We start from the raw sequence: 19,227 nt of genomic DNA on the forward strand, positions 1-19,227 counted from the left end.
GTGAGTGCTCGGAACTCGACGCACCAACGACTGTGGGTTCAAGGCTTCAGTAAACCAGCAGCAACAGGCTAGTCCCGGAGACGAATGTGGGGTGTGCAAGAGACGATACTTTCTACGAGACGTTGAGTAGTGCCCGTACGGTGCCTGTGGATGTAAACAGGGACATGCCCATCATCATACTACAGCCAGAACCGCGATTGCATTATGGCTCGAAGCAGCAATAGCTCGCACAAAATATTACGAAATAAGGGATCTAGTGATCCAGTGGGGTGGGTGTAGGCGGGGTGACGTCACCAGGTCGCGTCAACTGTGTACAAAAACAGCTCATCACCCAACTCAACTCGTTCTACACCACACTCCTCAAAGGTACGACGACGTCAATGTTCCGTTCTATCACTCTTGCGAAGCGTGGACTGACAGCTGTCTCACAGTCTTCCTTCCAAACTAAACATACACGCATACCGCAATCTTTCACCATGGCTTCCTTCAGCAACACTGACACTGGCTCCAAGCCTGCCGACCCATACACCCAGAAGAACAAGGACGAGGTTTCCTTGAAGGAGAAGGTCGAAGACCTCTTCACCTTCATCGACAAAACCAAGTTCTGCTTGTTCACCACACACGCTGGCGACACCGACCTGCTCGCGAGCCGTGCCATGGCCCTCGCCGCCAAGGTATGTTATCCAGAAGCTCTACTAAAGAGCCTCTTCTAACATGTCCATAAGGAGGGTAACGGTTTCGACCTCCTCTTCCACACCAACACCGAGTCCGGCAAGACCGATGACATCAAGGAGGACTCATCAGTCAACATCGGTTTCATCAATCCCTCTGGCGAGTGGGCCTCCATCTCAGGCCACGCCTCAGTCGAGACGAACCGCGAAGTCGTACGGAAGCACTACTCACCAGCCCTGAAGGCCTGGATCGGTGACCTCGGCGACGGCAAGCACGACGGCGGCCCAGAAGACCCCCGCATTGCTGTGATCCGAGTCAAGGCCAAGACTGCACAGTACGCTATCTCGAGCAGAACCTCTATTGGGGGCTTCGTTGAGCTGGCAAAGGGCATCGCGACCGGCGAGGCACCCAGCGTCAACAAGCTGAGGCACCTTGACGCGAGTGAGATCGCACAGTGGAAGTCCCAGTAGACGACTTGAGTTTGATGCCAGAGCTTACGATGATATGAACCAATCTCCGACGCATGAGTCTAGCTTCCCCTTGCATACTTGATGCCTTGGTGAGCTATCCTGCTCGTACATACAACCAAACAAATAATGAACAAAACATTTGGAAAAATCAACTCCTCACATTTTGATCTATGCAATGTCGTGTCATGCTTGCTGTAACTTGCGGTTCCATTTAATGAGCAGCTCAAGAAAGGACTATGACGTCAGCATGTCATGCCGAAGCTGTAGCCTGGCATGTGAAATACCAATCGTTGTTAAAAACGCACTTTCCTCTCACACATCATCTCCCAACTCAGTCATAACCGACACAAGCACTTTTGCTCCGGTTACGTAAAACGTCTGACAGAATGGAGAATCCGGTCAAGGAGATCGCGGGTGTAATCCATTTGCTCACACAATCTCCACCTTCGACTCAGCGGCAGACCATTGAGACGTACTTCACGCCCAATGCCTCTTTCACACACCCATTCTGTCGCACTGGGAAATGGCCGAATTCAAGATGGCTGATCGCGGCAATCTATCGGTGGTATAAGATCATGAGCCCAAGTATAGACATCACGGTGCAAAGCGTCGGTGCGTATAGCTCTCCACTCTCTCCAAAGCCAAGCTGACATAGATAGCATTTGACGAATCGAATTCCATCCTCTATGTGTCCATCTTTCAGATCTTCCGAATCTGGCTCATACCCTTCTACTACGCTCCAGTCTTCCTGACCTCGGTCATCAAACTCGAGTACAATGACGATGATGAGAAGTACTACATCAAATCGCAGGACGATCTCTACGCAGTAGACCAGTGGATACGGTTCATTGCGCCAGGAGGCTGGATACTCGTGCACTTGTGGCAGTTCTGGGCGACGTTCTTCTGTGTTATCGGCGCTACTGTACTGCACCCAATCACTCTCTTGGAGGAGCGTTCCAATCAAGAGGGAAGCGAGGTCGAGTGGCAAAGGAAGAGAAAGCAGTTTGGACAATTGGACGGCATGAGGGCAGAAGAGCTGTTGCAGAGAACTGAGCTCAAGGGAAAATAACTGAGTGAGAAATGACGCTCTTGTATTCCACATTCAGAGCCGCATGTGTGTTCCTGCAGTAGCTTTGGTGCAGTTCAATCAGCGTCTGGAGATACGAGTCCTCGAGGTGGAGACAATCCAGCACCGACGGCGAGCATCCGGTGTCAGCGCGACTCACTATCGAATCTTAGTGAAGCTTTCGCGGGACTACAGGAATGGTAGTAATGGCCCTTACATCCAGAGCACATTTACGAGTAAGAGGTTGTTACACACACACACACACCCGAAGTGTGGCAGGGTTTCTCATGCAGAGCCGTTAATAATGCATGTGATGACACGCATTCGCTCCAATAGACCTTTCAAGGGCCTGTATCCTTGTTCAAGCACATTCCAACGTTACACCTGCATGCAGTCTTCACTCACGAGCACGAGATCACATCGTGCGAGCCTTGGATCTTCAGGCTGCAACCTCTAAATTTCGCTAACAGCAACTGATAGCAGGATTTTCGGTCAGCACCAGATCGCTTCGTCATGTCCGGGCCTGGCTGAAGGTATTCCCTCTTCGCACAAACAAGACATCATGTGATAATGTCGGGCGACTAAGACCCTACCGGTGTCCCGTACCATAAAACTCAGCGCTCACTTCGGAACCGGCACAGGCACACACAAGCGGTACCTGAAAATCAATCTGACGAACAACGACGTGTACTTCTAGAGAGCAGAGGCAAACAGAAGTCGTCTCGAGGCCTAGGGCCGTCGAGATCACAATCCTCGCGTCGAAACCAAGACAAAGATCACAATGCTCAAGCTGTGTTTGGATGAATGGGAGCTGAGATAAGGTAAGGCTCGAGCCAATGCCGAGGCGAACGCGCTCTTGTGACTGCCTCTGAAAGAGCAAAGATCAGCCATCCGTCGCGTGCCAAGAGCAGGTTAGTGTACAGAAGAAGATCCTGGCACGCCTGGCAATGCCTGGCATTGCAATTTGTGCGGGTAGCTGGCGCAGAACGGACGGTATCGCGCGCATGTTAGCGATTGAACTAGCTCGCTCCTAGCGGTAACGGCACGTCCATTATGATGTCGAACTCATCAAGGCGACGGTTGTTGGCAGTCGTTAGACAGGACAGCCGCAAGCCAACCACGCGAGATTTTACTACATCCCGCACTGGATTACAGAATTAAGGACGGTGTGGCTGCAGCACAAATCCCATGCGAGGAATCTCGCTGTGCTTCGGCCTACCGCATCCGATCATCTGCCCTTTGGCGACTCATGATGCGTTCTCGTATTCAGGCCGCCTGAACAAGCAAACTCAACCATCGCGATTCTCGACAAGCCGCCAAAAAGAATTTCCAAGACGTAGCGTCGCTCTCCACCAATGGAACGGCAGCGACATCTAGGCACGGCACACCTTCCTATGTGAATGTGTAAAAACTAGAGTGGGGGGACCTCGCAGGCGTGCCCGAACAGCGCCTGATCGACCCAAGGGTGACTGAGCCCTGACTCCCGTCATTTAGCCAACAGGCAATGGAGCATGCGCGAAGAGGTACGGCTCGTCCTAGGTCAATATTGAACGGGGTCTAACAGACAAGCTTTGCCATTTAGCACCAATACGCCGGTGTGAGTTTGGATGCCTTGAACAAGGTCAGGTAATATATAGCCTCTCTTTGACCCAATCCCCTTTATCGTCGTCTTCATCCCGTCTCTCGCTCTTCGGTCTAGCATCTGATTGCAACTGCCATTCGTTTCCGGTACTAATAACTAACGTTTGTCGATTGTTGGAATACACATCAACTGTAATTACTGCACCACTCCTTCGTTGCGTAGCGAGAACATCAACACCCTTTCTTACACAACCCGCAAATCCTCAACATGTCGCTCAAGTACTTGACTCTTGCGCTTGCCGCAACCGCATGTGCCGCGCCTGGCTCCCCCTTCCAAGCTCTCGAGGCCCAAGCCTCCAGCGACAACCCATGCGAGCCTTGCCAGCCCTCTGGTGCTACTGGCAGCGACCCGCCCGCAGTCGGCTCTGACCTTTCCTCGCTATACGTCAACGTCCTCAACTCGGTCCAGGGTATCTCCTTCTCCAAGCGTGGCTTGACGGCCCGCGCAGCAACCTCGGGCTTCTGCTGCGTCGCCTCCCTCAACTGCGTCAACGTCCAGTCCCTCAACATCCCCATGTGCTACGACAAGTTCACCACAAACTTCAAATTCCCCGACGGCTCCTACGGCTCCCTGACCACCGGTGACTACCACTCCAACGGCCAGGACATCAACCTCTTGAGCGGCAACTACTCTGGTGGAAACATCTACTCGGCCGCTCCCCAGGACAAGCCCAACACGTCTGCCCTCTCGGTCCCCGCACAGTACACAGGAACTGGTGTAGGTGCCGCGATTCCTGCGTCCGAGCTCGGCTCTGTCATCGTCTACACAACTACGGTGCCCGGCACAACATTCACGGCGCCGACAACGGTCCCTGGAACCATCCGCGCAGCGACTGTCAACGGCGTTGAGGTCAGCACTAGCATTGCGCCACAGACCATCACACAGGCTACTACTGTCGCGCCGCAGACAACCGTCGTCACCACGCAGGTTCCGGATGCGACTGCGGCGGCGTCGAGCAAGGGTGCCGCGGGTGCCGTTGGCGTCGATTCGTCAAAGTCGTTCGGCGTGTCAGTCCTGGGTGCGCTGATGTACTTCTTGATGTAAAGAAGCAGTTGGCTTTTGTGGTGTCTTCAGTTCTGGGCAGGGGTATACGCATTCTATAGCGGTGGATTGGATAGATGGAGGGATGATACCCTAGGTTGGCTACGTGCATAAAACACTCATGCGATACGTTTAATGAATAATCTTGATCCTGATTCAAATTGCTACAATCGTTAACGTGGTGGCAGCACGCCTAGTAGGAAGGCAGCTTTACTTTCTATCAGCAACTGTCAACATGACGATGATGGACTCAAAAACACATCCTCCGCGTTTGGATCCAACGATTCTGGACTCTCGTATTGACCACATACCAAACCCGTATAGTCGATGAGCATTTCATCTGCTTCATGAACACACCCCGTACTACGAAAGCCTTCACCGTTAACGCCAGCCTCCCACCGCTTTTGAAGACCAATTACCCGTTTCAAACCGTAGGCTGTCCCAATCCACATGCTTTAGACTCTGGTGTCTGTAACTACTGTTGTTGAGAATCAATCACCAAGTTGACGGACACTGGGATCCTTCGACTGCCAATACCCAACAATCGCTTCAGATGCGCCTCGTAGTAGTACTCCATAGGTCTGCTGGGGTCCTGCTGATGCTCATCGTGCGCCAAGTTCTCGAGACGCTGTACAGCCCGCTCGAAATAGCCCTCTACCTCTTCCTTCCAATTGCTCATCTCAGTGACTCCGGTGTCTGCGGATACCAAGCTGATCTGACTGTTGGGGTGGTGGCTTCCCGAGCCAATGCCTGTAGCGCTAGCGTCCTCGATGGGTTCAGTGCTGTTGAAAGGTACGGGAGCCCTGTCGGCAAGATCGTTGGACGTGAAGGAGATGAGTCCCAGAGGGTTGATACGAGGTGAACCTAGAGCGATAGGGACTGGACGCACTTTTAGCAAAGGAGCACGAGATGTAGGAGCACGAGAACTCACTTTCTTGCTTTTCCTTCCCTCCACCGCCGAGCAGAACACTGAACCCGCCATCACTTTCGTCAGTCGCAGGAACAGAAGAGCGAATCGAGCGGCTGCTGCCAGAAATGGTTTCCGAGTCGCGGTGAGCAAGTTTACGGTCCTCGGCCACGACCCGGGCGAGCCTATCGCCAATGGTGCTCATTCCACGACTGCGAGCGAAGGAGTGTCGGTGGACAACAGAGGTGGCCGGCGAGGTGATCACTGGAGTGTTGATGGGCGGAGTAGGAAACATAGCCTCATCAGCAGATTCGTTCAGAGTCTCTGCGATAGTAGCCAGGGTCTTGCTCATGGCGACGAAGTCAATCTCAGGTGGCGGATCCACTACCTCGTCGTCAAGCGCCTCCGTACGAGGTGTTGGGTTTGGGACAGTCACATCGTCCGAGGCAGAGACGGAGTACTGGGAGCCCAAGGAAGTGACCTTTGTAGGCGTAACGGAGTTGGTTGCCATCCTAGCGGCTGCTGGTCAGATCTCGCAAGACGTATGATAGAAGCAGAGAATCGGAGTGTACGAGTAGAAGCTGTCCTTGGTGGTTGGTGCTCTCGGAGAGAAAGGCTCGCCAACGATCGAAGTTGAAGAGGACGGGAAGACGAGGGATGGAAGGGCTTGTGCTATGGTGGGGAAGCTCTTGCGGGGTGTGGAGGTGAGCATGAATTGGGGTCGGTGCGCCTGCCAGGTGACGAAGAAGCAGCAATAGCAGTCGACAGAAGGCCTAGACCGGCAACAATCGACAGCTTGCTAGATCTAGCATTTAGCAAGCAGCTGCAAGGCTAATCTCGAGCTAATTGACAGGCTCGAATGTAACCACAACGCGTGTGGCCGGTTCTGCTTCACCTACGCAGGTCTCGAAGGTAGGTGAGCCACACCGCTTATCCGCGAGCTCACACTGCGCTGTCTATGCATCTCGATCTCCGCAGAAGTCGTCCTGAATACCGAGGTGCTGGACGGCATGTCGTGCAGCGTAATGCCGGTGGTGTTTGCGGTCCCAGTAGCTCTCTCGCCAGTTTGTGGACCACTGTTTGCTGCAGAAGAACTGCTGCCCCTGTTGCGCTTCTCTTTCACCCAGGGCACGAGATTATAATACGCTCCACACGCGAAGATGCCAGTCCATAGCACCAACTCAGTAGCATAGATAACCATGCCCAGGATATCCAGCTTGGAGTGGAAGATGACAGACAGCAAGGAGAATACATCTCCAAGAGCGTCAAGCCCCACAAAGATGAACGAGATGCCTCTCACTGTACGGTGAAGATAGATGTCAACATAATGTCTCCCTACGCCTGCTGCGAGTAAGGTGGCAGCGAGTACGGCCATCAGGATCAGCGGCCATTCGAGATCTCTCTCCTTTGCGTGGCGAAGAGCTATAATGAGAGCAGCCTGGACGCCGCCCATAAGGCAGGCAACGGGGATAACAAGGGCAAGAGAGCGGAGAACAGACCAGCTCTTGTGCCAGCGTTAGCTCCTGGTATCCTTCGACATGTAGGTGGAATTATTACCTTCTCGTAGTAGTAGCACTGGATCCACGTCAAGAGGCTCAGGAGTGTCAGAATCTGAGGCTGAATGCGCAAAGCAATGTTGAACTCTTCCACGATGTTATACACGCCCAAGGGAACACCTGCCCATGCCCAGAGCATCATCATCGTAGGTTGAAGACCAACGGCATTGTGTCGGCGGTAGTTGATGATGATCTGAGGTATCAGTTGGGTGGACCAACACACCTTTCGTCCGTCAGCATCCATCGGCGTAGACTGAGCATTGAAGGGTGTACGTAGTACACACCGCGCCCAAGGTCCCTAGCACATTCGCGGCTGCAGGAATATCCATGACCTGTAACTACACTTCCAGAGATGCGCAAGTTCTTGGAAGGTGTGGTGAAAACTCGATGCTGACCCAAGACAAGGCACATTTGTAGCAAAGCATCACCATGGCCTATGCTTTATATCAGTGGTACCAGGAACAGTTCAAAGGCACGAAGATACGTCTTATCGTAGCCAAGCCAAGTCCAAAAGCCCTGAAGATCACCGAAGTCGCTTGTCCGCTGCGCGTCACCGCAACAGGGGCCACCCCTGCGCGCGCCCGCACCGACGCATGACAAGGCTGCATGGCCGTCGCGATGCTTTGAAATCACGACTTCTGCAACACACTCGCCTTGCAACATCTCAGGATGGCGTCGAGACCGAGCGAAGCCCCGGAGAAGCAGGACACAGAAAAGCTGCTGCCTGGGGGCAGGAAGATAGTAAATGGCATTGTATACGACGCAGATGGCAAGCCGTGAGTAGCCTGCCTGCCTGTAACGCAATGCGCCAGACGCGATGCGCCGTCTTCAGCGCAGACGACACACAGGCCGAGCGAGCAAAACCACTGACGTACAGCCCACAGATGCCGGAACTGCAACGACATGTCCGCCCTCTTCGCCATGGGCAAGAAAACCAAGAAACTCGCCGCGCCGCCCGCACTCCCCTCCAACTGCCCCCCAGACGTCGCCCAACTCGGCCGCTCCTCCTGGACACTCTTGCACTCCATAACCGCAACATACCCTGAAAACCCTCCTCCGACGCTGCAGTCCGAGACGTCCGCCTTCCTCCGAACGTTCGGCAAGCTGTACCCGTGCTGGGTGTGCGCCGAGGATTTCCAGGACTGGATGAAGCTCAATACGCCGAGAGTGTCGAGTAGGAGCGAGTTTGGACAGTGGATGTGCGAGGCGCATAACGCGGTGAATGTCAAGCTGGGGAAGAAGGAATTCGATTGCAACAAGTGGGAAGAGAGGTGGAGAACCGGGTGGAAGGACGGAAGGTGTGATCCTTGAGTATAGCGATACTACAAGGCACACGAGAGTGCGGAGGCGTGTATAATATGTGTACGACTATACTTGTATATGAGGAGCTCCTGGGATTTTACCGCACGCATAGCGGCTGCGTAGAGACCATTTCTGTATCAACAACACGACTCAAGAGCTTAGACATCAACATTGGGCGGCGTGGAGAACCATCATCTCAACATGGCTTTCAGTATCTACCCCCATGACCAGCGCATCTCAACGTGACATCAGCATGCATCCTGAACCCCTCCTCTCAACTCTGGGGCTTGGATATGCTACTGACCACTAGTCACTCGACTACCATGTCTCGCATCTGCAGCATAAGACCAAGGTCCCTTCAAGCACCTGGCGGGGTTGCACATCATGTGCTCATAGATATCACGCCGTACGAATGAAGAGATCAACAACTCGTCCATCTGTTCACCCCACCCTACATCGACCGTCATGCATCTAGGTCATCAAAGGTCAATCAGCCGTACAAGTTCACACTCACCTTGCACTCAAATCCTTAGCCCGGAAGCACTGCGGTGTGCATCGCACCACCGACGCCACAGTAGTGTGCACCCCTTCGAGACGTACGCACCGGCCCGCCGAGGTTCGTTGTCCAGGAGTCAATGCGACAGGCGGTGGTGGAACGAGGTAGCTTCTCACGGTGGCTGCACAGCGCGTGCTAGCCGTCGTCTCTCGATGCTCGCACCCGTCCTTGGACCTGAAGCAGCTCCTCGAGCCAACTTCTTTGACGACATGCACGTTCGTCAACATGGTAGACGCCATAGCGCACGTATACCTGCCGTCAGTCAGTCGTCCCTGGATCAACACCAATTCTAGTTAGCCATGTACATTCAAGCAAAACATGGTGTCAATGTTTGAACAAAGTCGCATCAAAGTGCATTCGATGATCGCTCGTACTTCGAGTGCTTATAAAAGTTCAGCCGTGGAACGTGCGGCTCCGTGGTCTTATCCGTCCCTACTACCGTCAAACAATCCGTGTCGTCAATGCAATATGTCGTCTCTTCTCCAGGGATCCGATCCAGAAAGATGATCTAAGATGAGCTCAGACCAGCTAGTCACTCAGTCGATCGCACTGATACGAGGGGAGGTGTTTCCAGATACCGTGCAGGTGTCCTGATCTTGTTGTAAACGCCGCATAGGTAAGTTACTGATATACGCTTATCGCATAATCTCCTGGTAGATGAGAACTATTTTCTGTCAGCCGTGATAGGGAGAGTGTTTGCAGACTACTCACGCTTCAACTGTTCCTTAGTCAGGTTGTCCTTGTTCTTGTCAAAATCGAAGAATTCCTCGGGAATTGGGTCGGCAGTCGGCTCGTCATCAGGGTCGTGGTACGGCTCCAGGTATGGGTGCTTCAGCGCCTCCTCGACTGTAATACGCTTGACCGGGTTGAATGCAAGCAATCGCTCTAGCAGGTCAAGCGCAAGGTCGTTTGTCTTGGGGAACATGGCCTTCCATGGGATCTTCTTCTTGAAGGGAAGCGATCGAATGTATTCACGGGCACGACGGGACTTGATACCGTAGTAGTCTTCCATGGTGGGCGTACCGAGGACATCGAGAATCAAGGTGAGCTGGTGATGGTCTGTTGTACCGTGTTAGTAACAGCGCCGGGGCAGGAAGCTTGCCGAGACTCACAATCTTTTCCAGGGAACAAAGGTTTGCCGCTGAGCATTTCAGCTAGGATACAGCCGACACTCCACACATCGATAGCCTTTGTGTACTCCTTGAAGGTGAGCATGATCTCGGGCGCGCGGTACCAGCGTGTAGCAACGTATTCCGTCATGAAACCGGAGTTGTCTTCGGTGGAGGCGGCGGATCGCGCAAGGCCAAAATCGCAGACCTTGAGATCGCAGTTGGCGTTGAGGAGCAAGTTGGAGGGCTTCAGGTCGCGGTGGAGGACGTTTGCCGAGTGCATGGCCTTCAGAGCGCGCAGCGTCTGGTAGATGAAGTACTGGCAATGGTCGTCTGAGAGTTCTTGTGTGCGGATGACACGGTGCATGTCGGTCTCCATGAGTTCCTGCGGCCTGTGTTAGTCTCGTTCTCACTCGCATTGAGTGTGATTGCGTACCTGGATGAGGTAGACCTCGGTGAATGTCTCGTAGTTGCGAGGCTTCTGGATGTCAAGAATGGAGATGATGTTCTCGTGGTTGAAATACCGCAGCAACTTCATCTCTCGCAGTGTCCTCAGACAGAACATAGAGTGGTCGAAGGGCGTGATCTTCTTGATAGCCACTTTCTGGCCAGAAGGCTTGTGCAGCGCGGAGCTGTGAGAAGACGGTTAGCAACTGCGCAGCCTCGACCCATGGCGGTTGCACGTACCAGACGACACCGTAAGCGCCTTCTCCTACGACATCCTGGATGTCATATTGCTCCGACACGTTGAAGGAGATCTTCCTGGAGCTACCGCTCCCTGCTGGAGGCATGTTGGCGGCTGTTGTGGGTGGTAGACTCAGCTACTGGAGGTTCTCGGTCGGTTGAGAGGAGCTGCTGTGCAAGATGTGCGTGCAGCGTGCGGCGAGCAGGCAGGGGTCGTCAATGGGGGTGGGAAGCAGGTTTGGCAGGCACAGTCTGCGAGCATCATCTGTCAGTCTGGAGCAGCGAAGATAAGGATGTGGCCACTGTTTGCAGGACACAAGCTGTGTCTTGGTTCGTGTCCACCGGGCCCGGGGCAGGTCATGGTGAAACGGTGCAGTGTCATGACGGTGAGCTCAGCCCCACGTGCTTCTTTGAGACGCGGGACCAGACGAGAGTCCCGCGCTGACAATGGAGCCTCGCCAGGCACAAAGAGCGCCGACTCGTCGCTGCACAGCCACCACTTGAGCCGGAAGAGGGACAACATGCACATACCTCGAAAGCAGACTTGCTGAGTTGCACTCGGGAGAAAGGCGTGAGAGGGGGCTCGGAGGGGGCTCGGAGGCGGTGCTCTCTGGACAATCTCCAATGTGCTGTTGCGTCGTGCGTACTGGTAAAGTGGCGCGACGACTGACTGAGGGGTGCGCTAATTGAAGTCGAACGCTGTAGGCGGATCGTTTAGCCTTTGTCTGGCGGCTATCGACGTCGATATCGACGGCGTGAGGTTTGCGCGAAAAGGGCAGGAGGATGGTCGAGGCGACGACGACAACAACAGAGAACAGAGCGCAGCAGCGGCGTGAGGTGAGGAGGGAGGGGCAGGGTCTACTGCCAAGGGTCTGCGGGTAGTTGATCGCCAGGCCAGGTCAGCCAGCCTCCACGCAGCGAGATGGCAGCGAGATGGCAGCGAGATGGGTGGACAAGAACGCGGCAAGGCACTGCAATGTACAGTAAAGTAAGCCTGGTGGCACTCAAAGGTCGCTCCTTCCTCGCGTTTTTCTGTCGTGTAATGGGAAGGAAGGCGCGGAGGCGCGGAGGCGGTGTTGTTGCTGGCGGTCCTGGTAGTACTGGTGGTGGTGGGGTATCTGCAGCTCAAGGCGGGCAGGCACACGCAGGAACGCTTCTCACTCGACAAGCACAACACCACGAGCAGGGATGAGAGCGAAATCAGAATAGGAGCCACCTGCAGCTGGCAGCACGCAGTTAAGTATAGCAGCCCGCGACCGTCGCAGTCCCTCTGTCTCTGTCTCTGTCTGAAGGCTGCTACCGCCGCGCGAGCTTCCTTCCGCTGCTAGTGCTAGGTAGCCGCCGCATCACTACATAGTACATCGAACCAATAGCGCGGACAAGACAGCAAGAGAACCAGGCCCGTGTCGCCCACTCCCGCACGAGGCACAACCAGGCCGCTCTGTTGAGGCCTGCACGAGAGTCATCACAAACTTTGCAAAGGCGTTTTGCATCTGTCTGCGGTAAGAGCGACCATGTCTTATGTGTCTCGCCTCTGCAGACGCCCCACCAGCCCTCCACCCACACCTCGCTTCCCGGAGACTGCGCAGCTGCTGGCCTCGTAGCCGACGACATCGACTGCACGACTGCCCGTGTGCCTCTACCTAGTCAATGTCCTGTCCATTCCAATTCTTTGGAGCCCAGCATCCGAAACCCCGTAGCTTGCAGGGGTCCACTTCCAAGGGGTAGCGACGTGATCGATTGGGGAGAAGGGTGTCACGTCTAAACTTAGGGCCGCTGTGGAGGCTGGCCATTGGTGGCACGAGGTGCATGTGCTCATTTCGGACGCCTGGCAACTCTCTGCTGTCTGAGGTCTTGACAGCGCGACGGTGGAGTGGCCGGACGTTTGATCCTTCATAGTGAGCGAACTAACGCCATGGAAGGACTGCAAGCCTTCTGGAAGCGTGTTTCGGCATCAGACCCAAGCCATGGACATACCCAACCACGCCCCAGCACATCACTACGTCAACCTCTGCCACGGATCGAGCAAAGCCCCTTGCGTTGTTGAGAAGATATGGAGTGCAGAAAACCATGGCAACAACATTCGAATGACACTGCTCTCACTCAGGCTATGATATCGTCATACCCATTCGACTACGGAGGTGCTGGTATTTGGTCTTGCACCGAATAGGTCTAGTTTAGTATGGTGTGCGGTGCAACACCAAGTACGAGCTCCTTCGTAAATGCTGTGTAGGCTCATGTGGCTTGTGCCTCACTGCTGGTCTGGTTCCTGCTTCCATATCATCGTCAGTCAAGCTTCACCTTCATCTTCAACATCACCATGAGCGTGTTCAGAGGATGACAGTGCAGGCGATGAGAGTGAACTGATGAGAGTGAACAGCACTCCGAGTTGGCGGCTTGAGCCGCACATATAGGGCGTCCACGGCACTCATCTTTCCGTACCGTTGCTTGCCCTCTTTGCTCTCAAGCATTCTCATTCGATAGAGTCAAATTCAACAGAACTGCTCTCTACTGCAATGATGCCTGCCTCAATCATAGAAGGGCATGAGTCTGTTTCCTGGCCGTTAGAGTCGTTCACCGTTGGCAGAGACATCAACTCCTCAAATCCTACGAGGATATTTGTCGATCACGCCACACACGAATTTGGCATCGTGTACTACTACGCCAACTCAGTCGCTGCAGTCGAGCAGTTCTCCGACACCGGTGAGCCAGTCTACTTCCAAGCAAAGACCGCCCTCATGGCATGCTGGCACAGCAGATGCAAAAAAATATCTGTTTTATTTCAGCATCTCCAAGTTGACCTCAAGTTCTGTTCGACACAAGAGGCCCGCGACTTTCTGGATGCGTTCAAGGATGCTGCGACAATCACCCAGAATAATGTCTTCTACGCTTATGAGCACAACAGCATCAAGACCTTCAGCAGCGCAAGCTTTGACATGATGAAGGATGAGCGCGCCAGCCGCATAGCTCAGCATCGGATGGATGCGCCTGCACCCTCATCAGAATGGCCAAGGTACTTTCATCTTGCGAGAACCAAAGCTTCTTACTAATGACAACAGCCTTCGGAAGAGTGGTGAGTGGTCCGATTTCACCATCATGGCGGGAGGCAAGTCCTTCCCAGTTCATCGCGTCAGGTAGGTCGACCATGATGCAACACTCACTGTACATACCTGACAAACATCCCCAGATTGTGCAAAGATTCCTCCTATTTCACAGCAGTTTGCAACCGCGGTTTTGCAGTCTGTTTGCCTCCTTATGGATCAACGCTAAGTAGCTGACATCGCAAGGAGAGCAACGACCGCTCGATCCAGCTCCCCGAATCTGAGCGAACCATTGATACCCTACTCGACGAGATGTACGACACGTACAATTCAACGACTGGGTCCCTCTTCACTGGCTTCGCGCTGCGATCAGAGATGGAGAAAGAGCGTGTGCTCAATGACCTGCTCGACCTGTTCGTTGCGTCTGATAAGGTACGCTTCTTTGCTTGCAGTTATCCAAGACAATACTGACAGGAGCTACAGTACAACTTCGAGAGGATCAAGACCAAAGTTGCCAGAGCCATTATCGACCGTATGCCCTTCGTCCACGACAGCTTGACCATCGTCGATTCCTCCAACTACATCTTCGACGATGGATGTCCACAGGTTGACTGCGGCCTTCGTAAGGCTGTTGTTGCACAGATACAATGCCGTTTACCTGCGATCATCAACGACAAAGCTGCTTGGCAGGAGTACTCAAACAACAAAGCACTCTTGAAGGCCTTCCATATCCAGTTGGCTCATCTAGATGCAACTGCTTGGTCAGAAGATTCCCCAACGTTGCTGAGCCCACCTCCAACACCGACAGGAGGAAAGAGGAAGCGCACTCTGTAAGCGTTACGACAGTGACGAAATGCCATACCGCAGAGGTTTTTGGTCAGAGGGAAAGGCGACGTTTCCGGAAAGTCTTCCATGATGACGGTCGACCTTCAAACACAAATCCGACGCTGAGTTGACAGGATTAGTCTGGAATTGTATGGTGGAGTCGACAGGAATGGGTACATGGATGTGTAGTTATCTGGAACTGACACAGCACAACTCGTGCAAGGGTATATGATCCACAAGTTAAGTAACATTACCGTCTCACACACACAGTGGTTGAAACAGCTTCTCTCAATGATCTCGTATGTACCTACTCGCTCCCCAATCTCCATGTTCAGCCACCTCACCCACACCCGTACTTTGAGACCAACGAAGTATTATTCTCAACATTGCAAAACAGCGGTCATACAAACCTCGGCATAAAACCTCTCTACCACATTGTGCACATAAGATAAGTCCAATTCAACGTCATCAACCTCACCAGTTAGTCGGGCCACTCCGTTCGCGGTCAAGTCAACACTAAAACAATCTCCGAGGTCCAACAGGCGGCTTGAACGGCTTGTCAAGCCGACATACAGCATTGTTAAACTGCTAGGTCACGCCAGTAGCGGCCATCACATCCTGGCCCTTGAAGGCTCAAGGTAGATAATTGAGCAAATAACGAGAATGAACGGTCCCTAGACTAACGCGAGAGTTGCCTGCGCTTGTAGCTAGGAGCGTGCCCTTGGCAGCTTGGTCGACATCACGTCTACTCCACATTTGAAATCGAGATTGCGTTACGAGGATGCGAAAAACGTGTCTGATAGCAAAGTCCATCCAAGCCGCCAGCGGTATCATCCCAAGCTGCTTAAACTCCATGTCTTGAAATGGTATCATGCGCCGCCGTCACGGAAAGCCACGCCTAAGGAACACCCAAGTTGTAAAGATGGAACCATGTCAATTAGCGTGTCAACCCATTCCCCAGCACACCGAGTGCCACCAGCCAGAGTTATAAGAACATGAAACCCATCGTTCCACACACTAGATCCTCCATGAAATCGGCCTTAGACCAAAGCGTATTATCAAGTCAAAGTATACAATCGAAATGCTGCTGCGGCATATGCGCAAGGAATCGTGGAATGACCTCGAGCTCCCATCGCAGTGCACCAAAGCAATGCAGGAGGGTATCATGATGCAGAGTCGAAGTCATTACCCGTGAGATGGCGTTTCCTTCCCCTTTACCACGACTCGAAAGATGGAAGAGACGAGCTGGCTCATCTCAGCACATCGTTCAAGGGTCCTTCACCGCTTACAAGAAAGCAGCGAGGGCACCGACAACGGCGAGAAGGCCGACACCAGCCTGGGCAGCAGCGCCAGTGAACTCAGGCTGTGAAAGAGTTAGCTTGATAGTCCAGAGTGTCCGGAATCGAATAAACTTACAGTAGCAGGCTTTGTGCCGGTGGGGTAGCCAGTGGCAGTTCCCTGGGGGGCCGTGGGAACAGTGGCGTTGCTGCTTGGGTAGGGAGCGTGCGTAGGAGCAACCGAGGGAATGGATGCGCTGTAGACAGGGGTCTCGACCTTGCTGGAGGGCTTCTGGGCCTCAGGGGTGTGGGTGGTCTTGACGACGGTGGTTGTGTAAGAAGAGACGGTGAGGGTGGTGGCCTTGGTCACCGAGTAGGTCTTCTCCTCGTAGGTCACAACAGTGGGCTCAGGGCACTAGAAGAACGTGTTAGCCTGCGTAGCTAGGTGACAGAACTGTGTAAACATACGACGAAGGTGGTCTCCTGGATAACCTTGGTGGAGGTGACAGGGTACTCCTCGTACTTGGTGCTGGAGGAAGCGACAGGGTAAGCCGGGGCGGAAGAGGCAGCATAGCCGGGGGTGGAGGCAGCGTAGACGGGTGTCGAGGCAGCGTAAGCTGGTGTGGAGGCAGCGTAGCTCTCAACAGCGGAGGAGCTGACGTTGTAGGTAGGGTTGTAAGCGTAAGCTGAGGCACTGGCGGCCATGGCGAGGACAGCGAAGGAACGCATTTTGATTGTAGGGTTGGTATTAAGTACGTTGGTATTAAGTTAAGGCTTTGGAGGTCGTAGAAAACGAGTGAAATCGGAGATATCCGGTGTATTAGTGTAGTGAGTGTGGGTGAGGAGGAGAAGTCATGATCAGGCACTGGGAAAGCTACTTTATAGGAACTCGACGGTATACCGGCTTACCAAAGAGCCAACATCGACAGTCAGGGATGTCACATCGATGGTAGCATCCACCAGCGAGCATCTGGAGAAGCTGGCCCGTGGTGGCGTCTTAGTGGATACGGTAAAGGGGGAATCGTTACCGGGCAGCGTCGATAAGGCTGGTCGTCTGAGCATGTTTATTGATGGAAGCTGAATTAGCCTATCACAATAGGATAAAGTGCAAAGAAACGAGATGAGAACCAATTTCCCCTGCCAAGATCCGTGCAGCCTCAACAGCTCGCTTACCTTGTCTAACTGTTTTTACCTCAAAGCAAGTTAGTGCAAATAGTCTCTTACGCAGACAACGTGCACAACCGCCCGCTAGCCGTGCACAACGTAGTGTAGAGATGCGATTTGCAGTCGTGGTTAAGTCCAAGTGGAAAAGAGTCGTACGGCCTCCAGTGAATCTCTGGATCAGATGTAGGTGTCAGCGTATCTCGACGTTCTTGTGCATCTCGAGTCGTCTAAGCTTTTGTATCGATGAATCTGATTCATACATGCATGTATGGAGCATAGATCAAAGCGAAAATCAGTTCAATAGTTGCCCGCTATCAAACACAATCGGTGGAAGGGTTCGAGAAAGGGCGGTCTCCCGACGCACTGAAGAGGTGTTGGTCAACGCTGAGGTGGATACGTGCGGGTTCCTGCATTGTTGTGTCTGGACTCCAGACTAAGATCTGATGAGGGGCCGAATGCCGAAGAGCGCAGAGCCTTCGAACAATACCCGGTGGACCTGTGCTGGCCCGCATCTCTCACGAGAGTTCCACAGTTAGCACTCGCAGTACGAAAGAATCGCCAGATGATGTCGTGTTTAACGCTCAGCTCGTACCACCTCAACAAAGGGTGCGACCTTGTGCAATGATTGGCCGTGAAGCCCCCAACCCTATTGCCGCATCTCGAGTGCTGCCGCCCCATACGACCCTATTTGGAAAGTGTTCTTTGTGCAATCTCGCTCGAGCATCCTCCGCGCGTATAGGAAGGTGATATCGAGCGCCACACTGTTATCGCGTGTGTTGCATCAACTTCTTTGTGAAATGAGTCAGTCAACAATACGAGCAGCCACATGCCTACCTAGCATTTCCCGCAAGTGGCGATAAATCCTGTATCTCTATGCGCGCCCAGGTCTCCATGACGATGCCGAAGTCTCGAATGATAGCATAAATGCGATTGCTGAGCTGAGCTGCTGCCGTGCAACATGTACGATGTGGCTCATCGTGGCGCCAAGACCTTGAACTTCGCACTTCGCCGCTTGTCCCTCCACCTCCATTATCATCTCTAGGTTGCACGCCAATCACCACTGCATCGTGTTCATAACGGGACATGCGTGCTACTGATTTAAACAGCTTTTAGTACGAAGACCGATGAGACCTCGATCACTGCCAGCAAATCCGCCCACTACCCTCAGCGTGGCGCAGAACACGTCAATATGCAAGCTAGAACGCCCCAGGAATGGCCTGAAGGCACAACGTACCTGCGCGCGCCATCTTACTCAAAAAAGCTCACTAAAGACAAGTTGAATTTGCTTCTCCTCTCAAAGGCAGATTTGTCGTCTACAGAGCGGGTTTTGACAACAAGAAGCCCTTATGCAAACGTTAAAATCAAGCCGATATCAAATGTTTCACACCCAGCACATGGCCAACATGGACTATACGCTGCGCAGCATCTACCACCGGACAGTTTCATACTACCTTATCTGGGATTCGTACACGATCAGACTGAGACAGATGAAACGTCTGACTATGACCTTTCGCTGGACCGTGAGATTGGAATCAGCGTCGACGCTTCAAAGATGGGCAACGAGGCAAGATTCATGAACGACTATCGAGGCATCTCCACAGGGCCGAACGCAGAGTTTCGCGACGTCTTGGTGGATGTGGGATTCGGTCTCGTGGAGAAAAGAATGGGGGTCTTTGTGTTCAGCGCCGGCAAGAGTGGAAAGAGAGCAAAGGGCATTGGGCCTGGCGAGGAGATTCTTGTGAATTATGGGAAAGGCTTTTGGACCGGGCGTCAGCCAGCTCCCGGATGACGGCTCTGCGAGTTCTTTTTACAATATTACTTTCTGCTCCGGCCTTTCACAGACAACACTCGACCTATTGCCTTATAGTTTTGAGAGCTTCAAGGTGGCACATATCGTGCGGAAAAAACGGCATAG

At 53.3% G+C, this 19,227-nt stretch overlaps 11 protein-coding genes across 11 annotated transcripts, besides 1 other annotated feature; 7 read left to right on the forward strand and 4 right to left on the reverse strand.

The window, feature by feature from the left end:
• Positions 1 to 476: 476 nt before the first annotated feature.
• On the forward strand, positions 477 to 1,142 carry EKO05_0000439 (uncharacterized protein; the record flags this gene model as incomplete). The annotated part of the gene is made up of 2 exons (XM_038936894.1): positions 477 to 674; positions 726 to 1,142. 2 exons carry the CDS (start codon positions 477 to 479, stop codon positions 1,140 to 1,142), a joined length of 615 nt encoding a protein of 204 aa, XP_038802982.1.
• Positions 1,143 to 1,528: 386 nt separating this feature from the next.
• EKO05_0000440 (uncharacterized protein) lies at positions 1,529 to 2,211 on the forward strand (the record flags this gene model as incomplete). Its single annotated transcript, XM_038936375.1, has 2 exons — positions 1,529 to 1,754; positions 1,802 to 2,211. The coding sequence occupies 2 exons, from the start codon at positions 1,529 to 1,531 to the stop codon at positions 2,209 to 2,211; spliced, it is 636 nt and encodes a 211-aa protein (XP_038802983.1).
• Positions 2,212 to 4,057: 1,846 nt separating this feature from the next.
• Positions 4,058 to 4,894, forward strand: EKO05_0000441 (uncharacterized protein; the record flags this gene model as incomplete). The annotated part of the gene is made up of 1 exon (XM_038944702.1): positions 4,058 to 4,894. One exon carries the CDS (start codon positions 4,058 to 4,060, stop codon positions 4,892 to 4,894), a length of 837 nt encoding a protein of 278 aa, XP_038802984.1.
• Positions 4,895 to 5,366: 472 nt separating this feature from the next.
• EKO05_0000442 (uncharacterized protein) lies at positions 5,367 to 6,309 on the reverse strand (the record flags this gene model as incomplete). Its single annotated transcript, XM_038936461.2, has 2 exons — positions 5,367 to 5,770; positions 5,823 to 6,309. 2 exons carry the CDS (start codon positions 6,307 to 6,309, stop codon positions 5,367 to 5,369), a joined length of 891 nt encoding a protein of 296 aa, XP_038802985.2.
• Positions 6,310 to 6,693: 384 nt separating this feature from the next.
• Positions 6,694 to 7,683, reverse strand: EKO05_0000443 (uncharacterized protein; the record flags this gene model as incomplete). Its single annotated transcript, XM_059635435.1, has 3 exons — positions 6,694 to 7,302; positions 7,356 to 7,577; positions 7,639 to 7,683. The coding sequence occupies 3 exons, from the start codon at positions 7,681 to 7,683 to the stop codon at positions 6,694 to 6,696; spliced, it is 876 nt and encodes a 291-aa protein (XP_059491418.1).
• Positions 7,684 to 7,783: 100 nt separating this feature from the next.
• On the forward strand, positions 7,784 to 7,951 carry EKO05_0000444 (uncharacterized protein; the record flags this gene model as incomplete). Its single annotated transcript, XM_059635436.1, has 1 exon — positions 7,784 to 7,951. One exon carries the CDS (start codon positions 7,784 to 7,786, stop codon positions 7,949 to 7,951), a length of 168 nt encoding a protein of 55 aa, XP_059491419.1.
• A 72-nt stretch (positions 7,952 to 8,023) lies between these two features.
• On the forward strand, positions 8,024 to 8,665 carry EKO05_0000445 (Thiol oxidase; the record flags this gene model as incomplete). The annotated part of the gene is made up of 2 exons (XM_038936384.1): positions 8,024 to 8,130; positions 8,239 to 8,665. The coding sequence occupies 2 exons, from the start codon at positions 8,024 to 8,026 to the stop codon at positions 8,663 to 8,665; spliced, it is 534 nt and encodes a 177-aa protein (XP_038802986.1).
• A 1,182-nt stretch (positions 8,666 to 9,847) lies between these two features.
• Positions 9,848 to 11,112, reverse strand: EKO05_0000446 (Mitogen-activated protein kinase; the record flags this gene model as incomplete). The annotated part of the gene is made up of 5 exons (XM_038936559.1): positions 9,848 to 9,876; positions 9,924 to 10,271; positions 10,325 to 10,706; positions 10,758 to 10,953; positions 11,009 to 11,112. 5 exons carry the CDS (start codon positions 11,110 to 11,112, stop codon positions 9,848 to 9,850), a joined length of 1,059 nt encoding a protein of 352 aa, XP_038802987.1.
• A 959-nt stretch (positions 11,113 to 12,071) lies between these two features.
• Positions 12,072 to 12,121: a tandem repeat.
• Positions 12,122 to 13,521: 1,400 nt separating this feature from the next.
• On the forward strand, positions 13,522 to 14,880 carry EKO05_0000447 (uncharacterized protein; the record flags this gene model as incomplete). Its single annotated transcript, XM_038936787.1, has 5 exons — positions 13,522 to 14,018; positions 14,065 to 14,139; positions 14,193 to 14,244; positions 14,293 to 14,478; positions 14,530 to 14,880. 5 exons carry the CDS (start codon positions 13,522 to 13,524, stop codon positions 14,878 to 14,880), a joined length of 1,161 nt encoding a protein of 386 aa, XP_038802988.1.
• Positions 14,881 to 16,156: 1,276 nt separating this feature from the next.
• Positions 16,157 to 16,877, reverse strand: EKO05_0000448 (uncharacterized protein; the record flags this gene model as incomplete). The annotated part of the gene is made up of 3 exons (XM_038936388.2): positions 16,157 to 16,234; positions 16,288 to 16,563; positions 16,617 to 16,877. The coding sequence occupies 3 exons, from the start codon at positions 16,875 to 16,877 to the stop codon at positions 16,157 to 16,159; spliced, it is 615 nt and encodes a 204-aa protein (XP_038802989.2).
• Positions 16,878 to 18,501: 1,624 nt separating this feature from the next.
• EKO05_0000449 (uncharacterized protein) lies at positions 18,502 to 19,101 on the forward strand (the record flags this gene model as incomplete). Its single annotated transcript, XM_038944703.1, has 1 exon — positions 18,502 to 19,101. One exon carries the CDS (start codon positions 18,502 to 18,504, stop codon positions 19,099 to 19,101), a length of 600 nt encoding a protein of 199 aa, XP_038802990.1.
• Between the last annotated feature and the right edge of the window lie 126 nt (positions 19,102 to 19,227).

This window comes from Ascochyta rabiei, chromosome 1, assembly GCF_004011695.2.
Source record: "Ascochyta rabiei chromosome 1, complete sequence".
NCBI classification, from domain to species: domain Eukaryota; kingdom Fungi; phylum Ascomycota; class Dothideomycetes; order Pleosporales; family Didymellaceae; genus Ascochyta; species Ascochyta rabiei.